Below are 20,742 nucleotides of genomic sequence, written 5' to 3'. Positions count from 1 at the left end.
TCTGGCCTTTATGCTCTAAAATCATGGCTTTAAAATTACAACTTAAATTGAGTTTATTCAAGTAACAACATTTTTGAGTTATTACAACAATTTTTTTGTACTGTTACCGTTTTATTTTATTCTTGCAAAATTGACTTTTTGTCACATAACTGCATTCTGGTAATGTGACTTTTTTCTGGAATTATTACAACTTTAGTCTTGTAACCTTTGTATTTCTTAAGTTGTAGATTATTTACACATACAGTAAAATATTTATTTTATATTCAGGGGAAAATAAAAACGGCGTAAAGGCTTGTTTAAGCCAAAATGTTGCCTTTTGACACCAATATATCTCCATATATTAAAGTTTTTTCTATTTATGATGGATTTAAGCATGTAACCTTCATTACCTCAGCAATTTACTTTTTCTTAATAATGAACAAAAGAAAACTGAATTCATTATATTTTCATACATTTATTCTGCAGAATTGTACATGCAATCCTCTTTCATATTATAGGTCCATCATGATTGAAATACATTCAGATATTACGGCTATTCAACCCGATCTAATATTGTCTCTGTTTGCAGCCTAAATATACACAAGAAAAAAAAACAAACCCACAGATTATCTTTGGTCGAACCTAAAATGTCACGTTAACACTCGGCCTAAAGTGAGACGGTTTGCCTTCTGCTGCCACACCGCAGACGATTTACACGACAGTCAGCTGTACAGATTAAGGCAAGTCCAGTGAGATCGATCCAGAATGAGGGGTGGGGCTTAAACAGGGGGGCGGGGTTTAAACTGGGGGCGGAGCTTAGAGAAGAGCAGCTCAGATGTAGACGGGTTGCTCCTGCGCCGTCAGCAGACGGTACATGGCTGCAGGCATCGTCTTCATGTGGATCTGGAGAAAAAAGAAACCAAAACGTTGTTTGTATCTGGGAAAAATGAAAATTCTGCTCAAAATTAATCATTTACTTCGTCAGTTAGCAAAGCGGCTAATTAAATCAACCCACTGTGGAGCGAATCTTTCAAATACTTTTATTTTCTCTGGTAATTTAAATTTCATCAGGGAAACCTTTGGCTTCTACTATAAATTATCTCCAGTTCCAACTGCTGGCTCTGATGGGAGACATTTTGTCCTGGAAACCAGTTCCAAACTGGTTTCCATTCTCACCTCTCCCATGGCGTTGGACAGGATCTGGACGATCTTTTCGTGAGGCGTTGCCACGACGCTCTGCCCGTTGATCTCGATGATGCGGTGGCCGACGCGGACGCCGCCACGTTCGGCGATGCCGCCTCTCATCAGGCTGCAGATCTGCAGGAAGAAGACGGAGAAACAAAACATCCATAAAACAATAAAAAATGATCTGAAACCCAAACTAATGGTTTTAAAGTTAAACCATTGACTTTGAAAGATGTTTTTTGTTTCATAGAAAGCATTTCTGGTCCAGTGTTTTTGTGTTTTGCTGTCAATAGCATTGATTTTTTTTTTCATAGAAAGTAACTTCATATTCAGTTTTCTTTCCATTTACTTGTTTTTGAATCGTCTTTCTGGATGGAGCCACATACGGAGTTACTTTCTGAACACTTCCTATGTTTTTACTTTCCTATTAGAAAGCACACCTGATCCAGGGGGGTTTTTCCTTCTTTTTCCCCCCATTTCATTTCCAGACAGAACATTTGAAAGATTTCTTTCAAACATTTATTTTTTTCTTTCCTATAGGAAGTATTCCTGGTCCACTCGTTTATTGTTTTTCTTTTAGTTTATATTATGATGTTTTGTTGTACAACTTTATTTTTGCATTCTGAATTTATTCAGTGAATGACAATTTTTCGTATTACTAAGACTTAATATTGACTTTTTTTCTGGTGTTGCTTTATCCTCAAAGTTATGACTTTGTCGTACGACTTCTCATGTTATTCAGACTTTATTCTGATAATATGACATAATTTTCGTATTATGACTTCCAGTTTTTGGTTCAGAGCTGATTGTTTGAAAGAGAGATCTTTTAAACACTTTTGGTTTTCTTTCCCACAGAAAGTACCTCTGTGTGGTTTTATCATCTACTTCCTGTCCTTTGCTGTTTCTGCTAAAGTTCTGTTCGTTTTCGTTACTTACGATCCCGTTCTGGACGCTGAAGCCCAGCTGATACCGCAGGTCCGGCCTTCGGATCAACACCATGGTAACCGGAGGACAGCGGACGATGTTCATCTTGATCCTCGACTGAGACTTCAGACCCTGAAGGAAACAAAAACGCGGTTAAATTTATTCTCATGAGAGGAAAACCAGGAGAAACGCTGCAGGTACCTTGATGATGCTCTGGCAGGTGCTGAGCGGTAGCCCCACCAGGCTTGTCCCGTTTATTGTCATGATTTGGTCTCCGATGTTCAGCCTGCCAGACTTCTCGGCCGGCCCGCCGTGCATCAGGCTGGCGATGATGACGGTGGGAAGTATGGAGCCCCAACCCGACTCCACGATCACCACACCCAGGATCTCGCCTTTCTGCTTCTCGATATAAACCTGCAGGTGGGAAATGGTTTGAGAAATTCATCTTAGCTGAGATCAGGAAGGTTGTTTATGAAGCTGCTGCACAGCTGCGTCTGAAAAACCAGCTGTTCATTTAAACCTGCCGGAGGGCCAGAGAGGCCAAAAATGACTGAGACAACAAGCACAGAAGAGGAGGTAATGCTGTTTACAATAAACACAATAAATTCATACTTTTTATTTATTTAATCTCAAAAGTAGTTTTGAACTTCATTTTGAGGTTTTATTTTTTCAGTTTATAAAAATTATACCTTAGCATCCTTGGGTGTCTATGGTTTGCAAAAATCCTCAACATATTTGTTACTTTTAATATGATGAATCTGAACAGCAGTTTTGAACTTATTTTAAGTTACTTTTCTTTTCAGTTTTAAAAAAATGTTTTTTTTTTAGCTAACTTTATGGCACCATGTTAGCTCCATACTTTTTTGTTTGGGTATTTGTTTTGATTTTTTAAACTAAACCTAAAAAGGAGTTTTGGAACTTAATTTTCAGTTCCAAAATATTTATTTATTTATTTATTTATTTATTTATTTATTTATTTATGTATTTTTTTTTGGAGCTGAACATTTTTGGACCCAGTTTTACAGAGCAAAATTGGGGCCATTAAGTAGAAAAAACCCCCAGAAAAAAAGTACTTTTCAAATTTTCTTTTGTAAAAAAATATAATTTTAGTTTTAAATATTTTTTTTACAGTTTTTTACAGAGTAACACAGAGGTGAAACAAATAAAGTTAGTTTAGCTCCCTCTGGTGGCGGGCTTACGTCTCTGCAGTTCTCGGACTTGGAGAAGTGGATGAGGTCGTCGTTGTACATGTCCTGAGTGTTGAGCAGGTCGCTGTACTCCCTCTGGCTCAGGTCCTCGGGGTCGATGCCGTTGGCCCTGAGGAACTCCTGGTAGGCCACGCTGAAGGACTGGCCGATGGACTGAGCGATGAGCTGCGCCTGAAATTAAATTAAACACGAAAACTGTTTAAAAACAAGGTTTATTTAACTAATATTTACTAAAAACTCAAATTACCAAGTTTTTTTTTGTCTGTAAAGGGATTCCGCTCCTGTTTCATGATAGTATTCCAAACTTTTATGGAGCTAAATTGGGGCCATCAAGTTGGCTAAAAAGAAACATTCTAAAAATGGAAAATTAAAAATTATTTTGAACCTGTGATTTATGGAACTAAATTGGGGCCATAAAGTTTATTTAACAAATTGAAACAAAAAAATAAAAATAAAACCTTCAGTCTAAGTAGTTTCTAAATTGTATGGACCCAAAATTTTGCCATGAAGTTTATTTGTTGTTAAAACATTTTTTTTAAATGTGTAGAAACAAACAAAAAAAGTTTCTCAAAAATATTTAGTTTGAGGTTTTTGGGGTTTTTCTCAGTTTCAAAAATGTTCAAAAAACTTTATGGCTCTACTTTAGCTCCATACTAATTTTGTTGGGTTTGAAAACTGATTTGTTCAGACCAGAGGGTTATATTGACATGATTACTTATAAAAGTTTTAAAACATGTTTGATTTTTTTCCTTTTGTCAACCAGTTATGTAATTCACTCATTTTAAACACGACAGACTCATGACTAGTGTTGCATATTCTGACATTAAAATCAACATTTTTACTCATTTTGAGCTACTTTTTCAAACAAGTTAATGAAAACCTTTTGATTCACCATTTTGATTTTTTAATAACTCGACAATGACTCACATCCTCGGACTCGAAGACGTGGCAGATCATCCTGTACATCCTCCTGTCGTCGTGGTTCAGGTCCGTCTGCTCAGATGTGTGGTCCAGGTTCTCCTGAGCGCTGCGCGACCTCACCATCTTACCCCGCGCCATCAGAACCACCATGTTGCCGATGTCAGCGATGTACGATATGGTCCTCAGCGGCAGGTCCATTAGCGCCTCCTGCAGGCCAGAAATCAGACCAGATGCTGGAATATTACTGTCTTATCTTCAATTTAATTTAATATAAAATATAAATATGTTTAAATACTTTTTTTTTTTTTTTTGCAGATTTAAAATAATTTTTCAGGTTTAAATTTGTTTTAGTTTATTTTATTTATTTTTTTTTTTTTACTTTTTTCCAGTTTCAGAAATATTTTTCTGTTAAAATGTATTTTCTAACCTAACTTTCTGGCCCCAGTTTAGCTCCATATATTTGTCATTAAAATCCATTGATAAAAACATCACTCTGTACATACATTTGTATTTACTTTTTTACATGAGCTATTTTGAAGGCTGGAAGCCTTTAAATGATAATAATTTTACTTCCTCAGTTTTTTTAGTGGCATAATCTCCTGCTTCTATAGAATGTGTGGTGGCGTATTTCTCTGCTTTGCTGTGGTTTTAGCTCAGAAAAGGAATGCCTGATTATGGTTCTTTACCTGCGTGTCTGCGTTGAGGACTTTGATCCTCTGTGTGGACATGAACAGGTCGACCTCGGCTGTGGACGGACTCTCGCTGTCTGGACTCTACGGAGACACAGAAATAAAAAACCTCTGGCTGTAAATCAGCTTCAGTTTTTACATAAACACAACCACCCAGCAGCGACTCACCTTCTTCCTGTTCTTCGCCTGTTTCTGAGCCGCCTGCAGATCAGAAAGCAGAAAACATTTTCAGAAAAACTCGGTTGCCTCGTCTGCCGCAGACTGACTGGACTCCAAATGCCAAACAAAGGGACAAAAGAGGCTCAGAGGTTTCTGTTTCTATGTCTCCGTGTGTGTGGGAGGTCAGCGGCGGCCATGTTTGGCAGCAGCAGGACGCCAGTGGCGTCTGCGACTGACATCGTCACCAGTTTCCTCTGCATCAGAGTGACACAACGCGGCCTGAAGACAAAACGGACCGCATGTGTTTGAGGCGGCCGGCGGAGTCACAATGCGACCAAAATTAACTCAGAAACTCTGGAAATGTTAAAATTGAGCATAATTTTAAAAACAGATTATTTTTCACCTTTTGTTATAAATGTACATGATTTTAAGATGCATTTTAAGGATTAGATGGACACATTTGGTATTATTCTTGATTTATTCATTTATTATTCATTATTTTCTGCAATTTTTTTTTTTAATTCCTAAGATCAAACTCCCAAGTTTGACTTTTTTTCTAGCAAATTTTAAACTTTTCAAACTCATAAATGTCCTAGTTTTTCTCAAAAATTTCTGAGATGAATCTCTCAGTTACTGAGTGTTTTTCTGGAAAATTTTCAACTTTTAAAACTAGAAAAATTCCAGGCTTTTTACCGTTAGAATGTTTCTGAGATTGATCTCAAAGTTTCTCTTATTTTAAGTGAACCGAGGTATTTGCAGTACAGGCTTGGTAATATTTTGTGTTTTTACAGTGTATGTGTGTAATCATATTAAAAAACAACCATCTACAGTCGTCTGCTGACAGATTTCAGCTCTGATTTCTCTACTTACTCCTTTATTTCTGGAGTAAATAAAGTCTTTCTGGATCCAGGCTGCAGAATGAGCTCAGTCTGCAGGAGGAATGCTAATAAGATCTGGACACAGAAAAACGTTTAAAGCAGCTTTAAAATCTCCCGTCTTCCTTCACTCGTCTCTCCTTCCTGCCTGCCAGCTCTCCAATCTCTCCACTTAATCGTCTCTTTTTTAGATATATTTGTGGCTTATGCACTATTTACTTCCTGGACGGTAATACAAGCAGAAATCCTGGTGGATTGGTGGTTCTGCTGCCAGAGAATGAAGCTAAAAGCTTCTCGCTAACCGTGTTTGACATCTCTGGGGCCCCAGCGCCGTCGCCGAGCAGCGGGGCCCCGGAGGAAAAGCCGGACCGACTCTGGGAAGGACGCAGCGATCCAAAAGTAATCCTGCCGCACAAAGCCGCAGGCGGCGTCACCTGACTGCAAAAAGAGCAACGTGACAGCGAGTCTGGAAGCACAAAAATAAAAACGAATAAAAGCTTCTACTTCATTTTAAAAAGTGTAGCGAATCTCTGCAGTGACTCAGAATTGAACAATTTACTTAAAAAGTAAAACTTAAAGGTTAAAAGTTGCTTTTCAAGCATTTATATATGGAGTGCCATTTGTGAAATCACACAGCAAAAAATAACAGAAATATTTTGGTTTATTTAGCCTGTCAGGAAGAATTTAATTAAATTTGTTCATTTTTCATGTCATATTTTCACCAGATTAATTGTACATTTATAAATGTCACAGCTTGTGAACTAAATATCGTTCCAAACTAAATATTCAGAAGATGTTTATTTTGGAAAACAAAGTATTTATTTTCCAAGGTAAACTTTTAGCTGGAAAGCTAAATGTTAAAATTTGTAACTAAATATTTAGTTAGCAAATTAAAAAATGTAGCTTCCTAACTAAATATGTAATTTAGAGCTAAACACTTAACTTGTAGATTAAATATTTAGTTTACAATTTAGAAAATATTTTTTCTAATCATTTAATTTTCAAACTAAATATTTAGCTAGCAAGCTAAATGTTGTTTAACTGTTTAGTTATTAAATATTTATTTTGGAGATAAATACTTGTGTTATAAGCTAAATATTTAGTTCATAAGCTAAATGTTATCAAAATAAACAGAAATGAAGACTTTAAATATTTAAGTTAAATACATCTGACATAATTTTTCCTTATGGTTTAAAGTTAAATCAGAATAAATGTTTAATTTTTTCAGGTTTTGCGAAATTATTTTTATCAATCAAATGTCAGAATGAGACAGAATTTATGCTAATTAACCAAAGACTAAAAAGTAAAAGACGTCAAGATGCTGGCAGGACGTTATACTAATGTGGTGAAAGGCCAATCAGTGAGGAAGAAGCCATTAATATTGTTAATTAATGTATTAAAACCAACATAAAAAGCCAAATTAGTTTTAAAAAAACAACAAGGCCCATGTTTTGGATCTGAGTGTCGTAGATCCGGTCCAGTGAAATGTTCCTGTAACGTCTGTGTTTCTCACCCGGACTCTGCTCATGGCCTCCTGCGCCTGCTGCATGCGGGCGCTCTTGGAGGGCGTCCGCTCCGACAGCAGGTGGGTGCAGCCCAGGTAGGTCGCAGCAAAGATGATGCCGTCAATCAGATCCTCAGGGTCGCACGGTCCTGGGACTGCAGGAACGACACACAGATGTTAAAGTACTCATCACTTTGGAAGTCTTTTCTACCAAACTGGATCCAGTGGTTTAACTGGTGCTAGTGCTTGTTTAGCACCAGTTCTATTGACCCAAACTCTCTTTCAAAACCAGAGAATCCAGACAAAGAACTGCTTTTAGCTAAAGCTAACTATCCAGCAGGCAGCACTAGAAACATCCACAACAAACCAAAACAAAATGTACAGGAAAAGATTTCTAACTATTTTATATTTAAATTTAAGATGATTTTACTGTATGTGCAGAACAGCAGTTTATATTTGAAGACATTATTCTAAAACAAAAAGGATCCTTTGTTTTGTTCTATCCAGGATTTCACTCACCGTCCACAAACGTGGGAAAAGGAGGAAGAGCTCGGCGAATCTGAGATATCACAAAAACACAAAGCATTTTGGTCACTTTCACACCAAAGACCAAAACTCAATTACGCAAAGCAGGACCTTAGAGAGGTTTTCCTTCCACAGGATTTTCTGCTGCTTTGAGAGTTTAACTTACTGTAATCTTTAAATTACTATAATTTAGTACTGAGAAGAACATTAAAGTTTGTTTTACTGCAAAGTTGAAAATAAGATTATGAATTAACTAACAAAAACAAAAACTTAAGTATTTATTGTTGCTTCCACAGTGTAATTGGTAAAGATTTTTATGAATATTTTGGCATATTGTTAAATATTGATAATATGGGACTATTTAAATTATAAATATTTATTGAATAACTTATTAATGTGTTTCTATCGCAGTGTTGTTAAACTCTTACTTCCTGGATGGACGGCTTCTGAGGGGGCGAGGATGGCTGCGCTTGCGCAGAAGGTTGCTCCGGACTCTGTTGCTGCTGCAGACGTTGACTTGATGGTTGCTGAGTCGGCGTCGTGGGTGTGTAGGTCTGCGGTGCCCGTGGCTGCGACTGGTAGCCCTGGTGGTGGTGATGGTTGTGTTGGGACGGCGGTGCGTGGCCATGTTGCGGGTTCCTGGATGTCTCGGCTCTCAGAGGACTGATGCTGTAGCGGGACGGAGACTCCAAAGCCGACCGAGAAGGGGAGTGAGGAGACGGCTGCGGGGAGAAGATGGCGGAAAAAGTTGTAAGTTAGTACGTAGCATAAGTTAGCAAGCAGAGCACTTCCTCCGGTAGAATTTCTAACGGGCCAATCAGCGAACAGGAGAAATTCTGAACGTGACGTCAATTTTCTGCGCTGTAGTCTGCCTCTAGTTTTAGTAATGGCGGCAGAAGTAGCGAACGAAGCCGTTCATGTCCGTGTCGGCTACGCCTCTAAATGTTGAAATAACATTAACAGCCATTTTGTTCAACTCGCATTCCTCTTTTCGCAGTAGATTTTATTTGTTTAAGGCGCAAGCAATAACAAATAAGCTTCATAGCGTCGAACTGGCGCATTAAATACGACTATTTTTTATGTTTTATTGGCTCTAGTGATCTTTATTTGATATTGAATTGACAAGAAAGTTAGCAATGAGAGAGGGGGAGACATGCAGTAAAGGTTTTATGGTGTTTTTGATCAATCTAAGTCAATCCCCTTTTACAGTCTGAAAGATCAAATCTAGTTAAGAACTTCAGAAAACCTTGAAAAAATAATTCAAGAATGTGTGACTCATTGGTATTAACACAAAACATGAGTAAATGCAAAACAAAATTGTTCAAGTCCAAAATGTACAAAATCAAACAAAACTGACGTGCTGCTAAAATATTTCGTAGCGCAGTTGATTGACACCAAATTTGTTTGATTTGGTAAATGTGGACTGGCTGGTTGACCTTTGATGATCTCTGGAAACATTTATCAATATCTTTAAAATGATAGTGGCACAAACAGAAAATTTGTGCCACTATCATTTGACACCAATTTTGTTTAATTTGAAGGAGCTGGTGGGGCCAACTTCACTCAGGTTGTTTACTACCAACTAGGAAAACATCTGGTTTTCTACCCCAGGCTGAACATTCTCACTTGGTTTGTAGAAACGACCAAAATTAACAATCTACAGGTGTGAAATATGTCCAGAAAGTTATACTAACATTGGTTTGCATTGGGTATGCTTCCTCCGTTGGGCTGATCTCTTGTCTCATTACCCAGATTGGCTCCATCGGTTGGTCTGGTGTGTAGGGAGACCGCACCGCCTTGGTCTTCACTCCCTCAATTGCCTCTTTGATGTCTTTAATTGCCAGGCTGATGGCATCTCCCGATCCTTTTGTAGCGTCCCCTGAGAGACCCACCAAATTCCTGTCTTCACCCACACCAGCCGGTCCAGGTGATTGGGTCTTAGGTTGGGTTTGTGGCTGCCTATTTGCCAGCCTACCGGTCTTGGATAGAGGGCTTTTATCAGCACCGTCACCCTCGCTGTCGGACTGCCCGTCATAGTGGTGCAGCCGGCAGCCAACAGAGCGGTCTATAGGGAAGGGACGGGACCCACGGTTCCTACCCTGCCTTGGAGTGTGGTGGGAACTCTCCGTAGGGGAGGATGGCGCCCCTTTTTGAACACTCTTCAGTCTATGTCCGACAAAGGTCTCCTGCTGGGACTCTTGCTGGACTTTGTTAGACTCGGGTCTCCAACCAGATTGCCGACAAGGTTCCCGCTGCATTTCAGGGTAAGAGGTCTTTAGAGGCTCCGGGAAAGAGTTTGGATGACATTTTGGCTCAGAATACGACTCGAAGACGGGCTCCGTGTATGTCTTCTGGTGGGACTCCGTGTAAAATTCTGCATAGGTTTTAGGGTGAGACTCGGAGCAAGAAGTTGAGTGAGACAGTGAGCAAGATTCGGAGCAATCCTCTTCCTCTTCTTCAGGTAAAGGGTTGTTGTCAGGTAGCGAGCTCATACTGATGTCCTCACTGAAGTGATCCAGCTGGGGGAAAGGTGGTACGTCAGGAGACGAGGGAGGAGTTGGGGATTGTAAAGGAGGTGGGCTGTGAAGAGGTCCATCCATGCTCAGCGAGGCGGCGCTCTCCGTATCTGAGCAGAGATCTGTAATTTCACTTCCCTGAGCTGTAGGATCCTCTTCGGCATTCTCCATGACACCTTCCCGGTCCTCCTCCACCCTTTCTGCTTCTTCTGCTCTTTCATTGTTACTACAGCTTGGGTTCCCTCCAGTGGGCTGGAAGTTTCCATCCTCCTCTACTTCTTTTTGTTCCTCTTTCTCTTTGACTTCCTCCGATTCCTCTTCATGCTCTGCTTTGTACTCAACGTGGTCTTCTTCAGCTTCAGCCGGTGTTTGTTGGGGCTCAAGTTGCACGTCATTCATTGCAGGAGCAACACAGACGTGGGTAGGAGTAACAACAGCAACTGGAGTCTGATGAGGAGATCCTCTGTCTTGTGATTGGTTCAGTACAGGATCAACAAAACAGACTTCCTGCTCCCGTATCTCAGCTGGACCTTCTCTCTCTCCGATGCCGGGCGAAGACTCCTGGATTTCTCTAAACTGCTGCCTCTGTCTGTGATTTCTAAGTCTGGGGTTTGGGTCACCATGACGGCGGTAGCGGGTAACGGCAGGGCGGTGTTGTTGCACGGGACGGGGCTCGGCATCCTGACCTTCAGCCCCATCTGACCTGACAGAGACGACCATCGGGGCCCCACCAGGACTCTGAACTTGGCCTGACGGAGGCCGCCGGCGGTGGCGAGGAGGTCCACGACCTGCAGGGTGGTGATGGTGGTGATGATGTGCAGAGTGGTGGTGATGTCGGTGGGGATGGTGAGGAGGCATTTCCCCATCCTGGTTCTGCATCTGACATGGCCTCCAGGAGCGACGGATGGGCGGTTCGCCGTTAGTTCCGTTGGACTGCCTGGTTCTTGGAGGCACAGAGGCCCCCATCTGCTCCTCGTCTGCTTCGCCTGTGGCATCTTCCTGATACTTTTGACTCATTGCTGGGATGGGATTGGACTCAGAACGGCTTTGCAGATCATCAGCCCACTCACAGACCAACCTGGAAGAGAAAAAGAGGCAAGAGACAGGCAGAAAATGTCATGTAGTTTGTTCATTAAACTGAATAAAAGCGTACAAAAAGACTGAACACAGAGTACTCCAAAAACCAGATGACTGTCTGTGTTGTTGTGATTTTCTTTTTACCCATGTCACATTTTTCAGATGTACTTGTTGTAGCTGTTTGCTACCACTTGGGGGCACTGTGAAAAATATTTAAAACAACCTCAAAGTTTTTTTTTGTCACAATAAAGTCCAGTTGTGGGCACACTTCTGCTAATGTTCTAATACCTAATATTTCATTTAGCGCTTCAGCATTTTTGCTAACTTTGAAAACGTTTAGCTTCAACTAAGTTATTTTTTTTCCTGGAGGTTATAAAGCTCCATTTTGCTCGACTGTTTTGGAAACATTCAGTTGCATAAAGTTTGACATCAGTAATGAAGTTTTGGTTACAGACTGTTAAAAAAATCTTCAAGAATTTAGACGTTTAGCACTTTAGCATTAAATTTCACAAGGTACTATGTCTGTAAGCTACTTTTTATGATTAATGATTTCAGTTAACAAATTTAATATTTAGCTTGCTAGCTAGTATAGCTGTCTGTTGCCACTGCAGACAGCTACAGCTTGTTTTAAAAATATATGTTTGTCTTTTTATTGTAAAGATACACACTTCTGCTAATTGGCTAAAGCGCTAATGAGCGCTAATGGGGTAAAGATGTTAATTTTAGCTTGCTAAATATTTAGTTAGCAAGTTAAATAGCTACCTTCAAACTAAATATTTGGTTTCAATCTAAATATTTAGCAAGCTAACTAAATATTTACTTAGCATAGATAGATACAATATTTAACATTACCATATATAGCTTAGTAGAGGTGAAAAAAATTGGTTTCAAAATGAAGTCCCATGTTTATTTGATGGGCTAAATAATCTAATTTATTGCTGATCATTTTAAACTGTAACTTTACAAACGACACCATGTAACAATGAGTGTATTTATATGTTAAAATAAAGTCACTGTATTTATCTTCTATGACTCAATTATACACTACCTTGTGTTGATGTTTCACATAAAATCCCAATGAAATAAACTGATAAAAGTTTAGAAGGTATAAAAACATTTTCAAGGCACTGAGTGAAAATAAAAAGGCAAACATGACATGATGTTTAACTTTGGCCCCACCCTGTTTTTGTTTCACTAATACTAAAAATGTAAATCCTCGGAGAATCACTTTAATCTGCAGCGTTCATCCGTCCACCAGCAGCTGGCAGATGGCACAAGGAGGAAGAGGAGGAGGAGGAAGGGCAGGAGGACAAGGAGGGACCTTTATCTGGTACCTGATAGGAGCTGACAGAGGGGAGCAGATCGGGCAGCACTCTGAATAATAAATATGCTCTGTGAACGAAAACAACCAGACCTGTTCTATTTATTTAATACGATGCTCAGAAGATGACCAGAATTCACTGCAACTTCACCGAATATCAGATTAGCTCCAGAAAAGGTCAGAGGAAGAACAGAAACTAGAAAACCTGATTTAAGATTTTAAAAAAGCCTTTAGAGTTATTTTACCCAAACATCAGATCATTTAGTTCTTCGTTTTCCTGGTTGAGTTGTTGCAAGTTTGAACAATTATTTAGATGCATCTAGGAGGATTTTTTTCCTCTTACTTTTTTTTTACTTTCTGACAGTTGCTATGACACGTAACCGTGGCAACAAGGTGCCTTTTTTTCTTCTTTTTACTAGCAGGAGCAGCAGATTAGCATTTCAAAAGCTAAAAAAAATACCTGAACTACGACCTTGAATCCCAAAGGAGTCAAAAAAAAGAAGGATTGATGGATGTAGAGCAGAGAGAGGAGAGGAAAGTTCAAACTGTCTCTTCTCCACAGATGTCAAACTGGAGGCACGCAGGCCAAATCCGGTCCACTGTAGCTACTTTTCTAAAACCTTAATATAACACTTGTGTGCTTAAATATTTTACTAATCAAATCATTGTAAAAATATGTTCAAAAGTGCTCCAGTTTAAGTAACACAAATCAAATTTAACAGGGATGTTTTTTAGAAGCAGAAATCTACAAAAACATGCAAAATGTGTGAATTTTGAATATCGGATCCCTTTAAATGTGGACATAATGGCATCTGGACTGGAAACGGATAAACGGGTGTAAGAGTAAAGGTTAATAGTGATCCAGTAATTTGAGCACCAACCACAACTGCCAGGATGGGACCAGAAAGGCTAATAGTCTTTAATAGTCTTCCCCGTTTGGGGTTTATAGGAGCTGGCAGGCGGCGGTCATGTGGTCAGACGAGGAGAGTCGGGAGGAAAAGGCAGTCTGGGTCACAGATGGCCCGGCAGCGAGGCTGATGGCCGGACCGGGCCGGAGCCGCCTCCATCTGGCCATCTGCAGTGAAAGCTGCTGGGGGGATTTGGAGGCATCATTAACTTGCTGAACATATCCTGACAACACCTCAAGCATGCAGTGGAGTCTGGATGCATCTGCTGAGTGGCTACCAGAGGTTTAGGACTGATTAGCAACTGTAACGGTGAAAAGGGCGAAACTGAAGAGCAGAGATGGACAGAGGAACCTCAATCTGACAGTAAATCTGCAGTAACGTTGTATGATGGTGGAAAAGCAGTATTTCAAACTGCACAGAAAAAACAGCTGATGCCTCTGAAATACTGCTATACACCTTGATGAGAAACGGCGACACTTTCCAACTATTAATGCCAAGATGGCCTTTAGGTATTAGAAAAAAGTAAAGTCTCTCCATCCTGCCTCTCTGTATTGTTTTTGCTAAGTTTATAAAATGTATTTTGCTGCCTGAGTAGCATATTTTAAATCCCCACAGTCTGTTTGCACAAAGAAACCAAGTATAAATCTTCCTTTTCTGATTTTCCTTCAGGCAGAGACGCCTTCTGTTTCTCTCTCTGAACTGTCAAATATGCTTACCATGAATAAAATAAATATGTAAACCTGCAGAGAAAGAGGAACATGAAGCAATATAAATTAAATATGGTGTCTGATTGTTGTGTAGCCTGAAAGCAGGCTGTCAGAAACCGACAGTCAGCAGATTGAGTTCACTGCAGAGGAAAAGGGTTAGCGCCTCAGCTGACTGCTTTAGATGCCACAAAAACTGGTTTTCTAAAGCAATTTTTAATGAAATTTCCCATAAACTCATCATTTTTAGAAATATTTTCATCCGTTCAAACATATAAAATAACCCAGAACGCTGTAGTAACTACTCCAGGCCTGTAGGTGGCGGTGTGATGTTTGACATAATAAAGAAATCAAACATTTTCTACACGTAATGGCTGTGAGAAAGCAAGACTTTAATTTTTAGCTTATTACCTCCCTCTGCTATGAAACAAGTTAGGTTTTTATATATTGGTGCAATAATATCAGATTTTTCTGTGGAATTTGATTCCATGTTATTGGCAAAAACAATCTGCCTCTTCATGGATTTTGTTTGTAGCACATAACTAAAATATTTGGGAAAATAATGAAGCTTGGGAAGCTGGAATATCTAAACTCTCTGCTACTTGAAACGCTATTGACTGGTTTCAAGGAGTCAATCCTTGGTGCTGATTGGCTGAACTCTCCAGAGGAGATATGGAAGACCAATGATGTCAGCGTTTGTGGTAGTGCTAAAATGGTTATCACTGTGAGAATTAATGCACGTAGTACAATATTATGACTTTATTCTGTTAATATTACAAGTTTATCAATATATTATTTCGACTTGTACATTTTTTGTGTATGACAATTTTATTCTGGCAATATTATTACTATTTTTGTATCATTACCTCTTTTTTCTCATTTATTTCGACTATTTTATCATTTTATGACTATTCTGTTAAAATTATGACTTTATTCTCTTAAGACTTAAATTTTTTTCTGCAATATTCTGTCTTTTTTTCAATACAAGTTTATTCTCGCATCATATCTGTATTCTGTATATATTCTGAGTTTATTATTGTATTATTACAATTTTATTCTCACATATTATTTTAATTATTTTTTAATTAGCCTGGCAGTAATACTCTATCGTAGAACACAGCTCAGTAGTTTGCTCAGATGAGACCAATTAAAAACATTTGACATGTGCATCATGCCTTACAAATTCTTCAAAAACCCGAAGACGTGAAAAGCAGGGAGAAGCAGATCCCAAAAAACATTAAAGGTGTTTCTACAGGTGTGATTACTGTTCCAACACTTAAAATACGTGAAAAATATGAAACATTTAGGAGAAACAGCCCTTTTGTGAGGCTAAAGAACTGATAATATAGTTTTATTTTAAGAAACCTTCACATTAAAGACGATGTGAGTATTTCTTCCTAGCCTGATTCATCCAGGGTGTGTGTGTGTAGGTGTGTGTGTGTGTGTGTGTGTGCGCGTGTGTGTGTGTGTGTGTGTGTGTGTGTGTCAGTCACACACCATGACAAACACAAGCTCCCAGCCAGCATATGCTCCGTGTTGGGATGCATCAATTATCACCTTACAGGCGTCACGACCGCTCATGATGATGAATTCATGAGAAAAAAATAAATAAATAATAAAAAGACAGGCGGGTACTTTTATTTTGAAGGCCTTAAATCCCCTCCTGTGGTCATGTTCTGTTTCATTAAGGCCCAAAGGTTCCTCTTTTTTAAAAACATCTGTGGTTCCGGGCCTGTTTGGTCACTCTGTTCCCGTGTTTCCTGTCATTTAGAGACTGAAACAAAACGTCCTTGGCTGCCTTATTTTAGAAATTAATTACATTTATTTTGAAAATATATCCATCCAAAAATGTCGGAGCGGTTTTATAAACGTCGCTGTCTATGATTTCCCCCCGCAGGTGCACAATAATCCCAACGAATGTAATAAATGATCGACTGTCGGACGTGACAGCCGCTGATTTTACCTTCATGTTAGAGGAGGAGAGGCCCGGCTCCGGTCCACATCGTCCCGCCCGGGTCGGCTCGGTTCGGCTCGGTTTGCTCCCTCCTCCGGACAACCTGGTGGGATTAAAACGGAAAGCTCGGCCCCCTCCCTCCGCACCGTGACATCAGAGCGGATTAGCGAAGCACAAAGCGCCTTTAGCAGCAGCAGCTGATGCTGGAAAACAGCGGATCCGACCCGCCTACTCCATCAGCAACCTGCAGAGTGCTGCGACACGCTGCCGGGAGCGGCCGCTGGGGGCGCTGTGGCCCGCGGTGGGAGCGCTGCTGGTGACGTCAGGGGCTGCGTTCATGGAAAACAAACTTAACAGACAGCAGTAATAATAAAGAAATAAATATACTAAACAAAAAATATTATTTAAAAAATTACAAAACCACATAGTAGAAAAAATATATATAAAATGTATATTAGGGAATATTTACATTCAGACCATGAACTAAAATCAAATTCAAAAATACTTTATTGATCTCAAAGATAAATTAAATGTTGTTGTAACTCCTATAAATTAACATTTTATGCTATAAAAATATGTATAATTTAAACTGAACATCATCAGAAACAGGTTTATTTATTTCAGTAATTTAAATAAATTGACACTCAAACAGATTTCAATATTTCAAGTGTTTATTTATTGTGCTTAAACTCCAATATTCAGTTTCTCTAAATAAATAAATATTACTGTTGTCAGCTGCTGATTATGGAGGACTGATTCTGCCAACATTGGCAAAAAAAAAAAAAAGAAATACAGAAATGGCTTTATAAAGTAATTACTCATTTTTAATTTTTGTTGTGTACTATTGATCTTAATTAATGTGCCAAATTGTATGTTCAAAAAAAGAACATATTAGAAATATTTGAGAAAATGAATCAATGTGTGATTAAAAAAGTGAGAGAAAACTAATTAATAAAACATTATGGCAATAAAATTGAAAATAAAATAATAGTGATTTGGGTCATGCATTAATAAATATAATAATCATGTAAAAATAGCCATATATGATTTATCAGCTTATATCTGTATGATTATATCTGTTCTGTATGTTTATACTACATTTCTGCTCACAAATCACCAGTTTTTCATAAAATCTGGTCTTGAAGAACAAAACAAGCTGATTCAGAATAGATTAATAAAAAATAAGTGTCCAATTTTGTGGGGGAATATTTTGATTCTTATCACTGACTTTGTTGCCACTTGTAGTTAAACTCAGAAATGATCCAGCTGTTGCTGTGTGGGTGGAATGTGGTTTTTAACCAGAGCAGATGGAAAACGCAGGAAGTTCTCCAGAAACGTGGATAAATTGGCCTCCATCCGGATCTCCAGCATCAGAGCCCCGTTTCCACACACAGCAGCGTCTATGTCACAAACACCTCGATTTCCCGCGGGAGCTCCCCGTTGCCGTGACAACGGCATGTGATGCAGGGATGGTGGTGGTGCAGGCCGGTAACCATGGCATCCGGTGTGTTATTACCATCCAACTCGACCTTGATCCCACTCAGAGTGGCCGCCGCTCTTCGTTGTTGCCAGAGGAAGTGTGAGAACCTTCAGGTTTAGAAACACGTCAGAGAGCGTGAGAGAGGAAAGATGATCACTCTGACACATAATCTACAGTTTTTATTCTCCAGGCTTATGTCCCGCTCTTCTACTGTCAGAGAACGCTTCAATAATTTCTGTAAATGTGTTCATGTGGCAAACATGAATAAACCGTCATTCTGTAGCCAACAGTCAGCACATAAAACTGTAGCTTCTGTCATCAGTGGTGCCTATCGTCCTCTCTCAAGTTATCTGGGATTAATTTGAGAGAGGACGGTTGGCAGACTAGGGTCAGGCTGGGGCTCCAGAATGAAAATAAAATAAAAAAGAAAATATTACTTGTGCTGACCCTAAAGTACTAATCATAAACATTAGTTCCACTGATGTTTAGGTGCTACACCAACAAAGGACTTGGCAGAAGCTAATGCTAAACACAAATCACAAACGTTAGTTCTGCTAATTCTAAAGATCTATACCAGCACAATACTTAACAGAAGCTAATGATAAAGCGCTAATCAAGGATTCAAGGATTTTCTTATCCTTGTTTGTTTGTGGTACGAAATTCAGACTCAGATCCCAGATTAAGAAATTTAGTACCAAAAAAATATGATATAATCATAAACGTTAGTTCTGCTAATTCTAAAGCACTGTACCAACATGGGACTTAGCAGAAGCTAATGCTAAAACACTGATCATAATCATTAATCCTGCTAACTCATAAGGTGCTATACCAAGACGATATTTAGTGGAAGCTATGCTAAAGCGTAAAGCTTAGATTCAATTTAATTTTGACGTTATAATTTTTATAATGCTCTTAGATTTTGTGTTTTTGTTCATATCTTGTTCTCTACTGTGTGTTTATTTTGTTCCTGAAATGAAATTGCTGCCTGGCGAAACCTGAAACTGCTGCTGCGCAAGTTACCCAGCAGGCTGTTGCTAGGCAACCAAAGAGTGACCGAGTTAGTTGATTCCACCAACCTAGCTTAGCTGGTAGTTAGAGGTGAAGTGGCTAACACCTGAAAACTATCATCATCAGCTATCATTTAAAATACATCAAAGTTTGTATTTTTAAAGTTACAAAACCTGAAAACCTTGAAAGAGTGAAAAAGGAAACAACTTAAAGTGATTTTAGGGCTCCAGCGTTTTTCCTCCAACAGCGTTTTTGAGGTTAAAACATCCCAACTGTCTAAAAGCCTCTGAATGGAGAGCATCTGTTGGTTATTCATGCCCCGTCCGCCTCGTTGTTGATGCAGGAAATTAAACAAATAAACTGAAGATTGAAGTCGGAAATGCAAACCAGTTGGAAATTACAGCCGATTCAGAAACCTCTGAAGGTTTTTAATCTGCAGCTTCTCTGAACAGAACCAGCTGGGAAGTGAGGCAGAAAACACAATCAGGGGGAAAATTAACTCCTGGAGGATCTAACACAGAAAAGTGAATAAAAACAGAGAAATGTGTGACTGTGGAGCCGGAGGAGAGATGGAGAAATGTTTCTGTTTTCCTCGTTTGCTGCTGAAGGGAAAGTGGAAAGTTTGTTCCACTGCATGGCGTCTCCAGAGGAAGAGGACAGCTCTCCTTTGTTTCCTCATGGCCGCCTGTCAGAAACCTGCAGGCTCTGCTGGGATTTTAACCTTTAGAGCCAAAAAGCACAAAGTTTCATATTTTATTAACAGATAATTAAATTCTGACAATATGGCCTTTATCTTTATCTCTTTCCTTCCTTTTGTCCTCGTTTCCTGTAATCATCCCTTCATTCTCTCTCATGCCTCCCCTTCCTTTCTTATTCCTTTTTCTTTTCTTTGTTTTTTTTTCCTGAGCCTTTCCTTTCTTCCATCCTTGTGTCCTACCTTTATTCCTCTCTTCTTGTCCTTCATTTGTTCCTTCCTTTCTAACTTCCTTCTTTCCTTTCTTATTTGTGTCCAACTTTAATTATTTAATTCTTGTCCTTATTTCATTCCTTCCTTCTTTCCTTTTCCCTTCCTTCCTTTCTCCCATCCTTGTGTCCTACCTTCATTCCTGACATCCTATCTTGTTTTCTCTCTTCCTCCCATCCTTCCTTTCCTTTTGCCTTCCTTTCTTTCATCTTTGTCTCCTGCCTTCTTCCCTTCATTCACTCCTTCCTTTTCTCCTTCCATCCTTTCTTTCATTGTTCCTTCCTTTCTTCCAGCTGTATTACTTACCTCCCTTTATTCCTTCCTTCTTTTTTCTTCCATCCTTGTGCCCTACTTTCATTCCTTTCCTCTGTCCTTACTTTGTATCCTTGGTTGAGTCCTACTTGAAACCGAATAGTTTTTCTATTGATCAGCACACAAATATTGAACATTTATATAATTTTCTCCAATATATTTGTAAATTAATAACTTTAAAACTAGAGAGTAAACCAACTAATCTTTTTTATTTTTATGGGCAGAATTAGTTTCTAAAACCAATAAAGCTCAATATGCTGCAGATTTGAGCCCCAAATATATTTTCCTAAAGCGCTTCAGCGTTTTTTTTTCTTTATTTAAAGCGAACAGTTGCAGAAGTTTTTTCTTCCATAGAGGCTGCAGTCCTGCCCCGTGGCCACTAGGGGTCACTGAATCCTGTACTCTGCGGTTAGCGGAAACCCGTCAGGAGTTTTTCTCGTGTGTATTTCAGCCACTTCAGCTTCATTATCTCACTTGGTTACCTCATCATTAGGAGTTCAGTCTATTTAAGCTGCTGATGGCCCTTCAG

The 20,742-nt window shown here is 39.2% G+C and overlaps 1 protein-coding gene and 1 long non-coding RNA gene across 2 annotated transcripts; one reads left to right on the top strand and one right to left on the bottom strand.

Annotated features, from left to right (window-relative positions):
* Positions 1-434: 434 nt before the first annotated feature.
* On the bottom strand, positions 435-16,848 carry LOC103154526 (amyloid beta A4 precursor protein-binding family A member 1-like). Its single transcript, XM_007575842.2, has 13 exons — positions 16,459-16,848; positions 9,664-11,563; positions 8,398-8,691; positions 7,964-8,003; positions 7,454-7,599; positions 5,075-5,107; positions 4,904-4,990; positions 4,224-4,424; positions 3,288-3,467; positions 2,290-2,502; positions 2,101-2,220; positions 1,156-1,296; positions 435-882 (listed from the first exon to the last, which is right to left on the bottom strand). Exons 2-13 carry the CDS (start codon positions 11,500-11,502, stop codon positions 811-813), a joined length of 3,366 nt encoding a protein of 1,121 aa, XP_007575904.1. The 5' UTR covers positions 11,503-11,563; positions 16,459-16,848; the 3' UTR covers positions 435-810.
* On the top strand, positions 1,754-19,588 carry LOC107833458 (uncharacterized). The gene is made up of 3 exons (XR_001659204.1): positions 1,754-1,765; positions 5,896-5,897; positions 19,160-19,588. It is a non-coding gene; the product is annotated as an uncharacterized LOC107833458 (long non-coding RNA).
* The last annotated feature ends 1,154 nt before the right edge of the window (positions 19,589-20,742 follow it).

The sequence above is a fragment of the Poecilia formosa genome, unplaced genomic scaffold (assembly GCF_000485575.1).
Source record: "Poecilia formosa unplaced genomic scaffold, Poecilia_formosa-5.1.2 Scaffold390, whole genome shotgun sequence".
NCBI lineage: Eukaryota > Metazoa > Chordata > Actinopteri > Cyprinodontiformes > Poeciliidae > Poecilia > Poecilia formosa.
The sequence above is the reverse complement of the archived record's forward strand: the minus strand, read 5'-3'. Positions and strand labels throughout refer to the sequence as shown.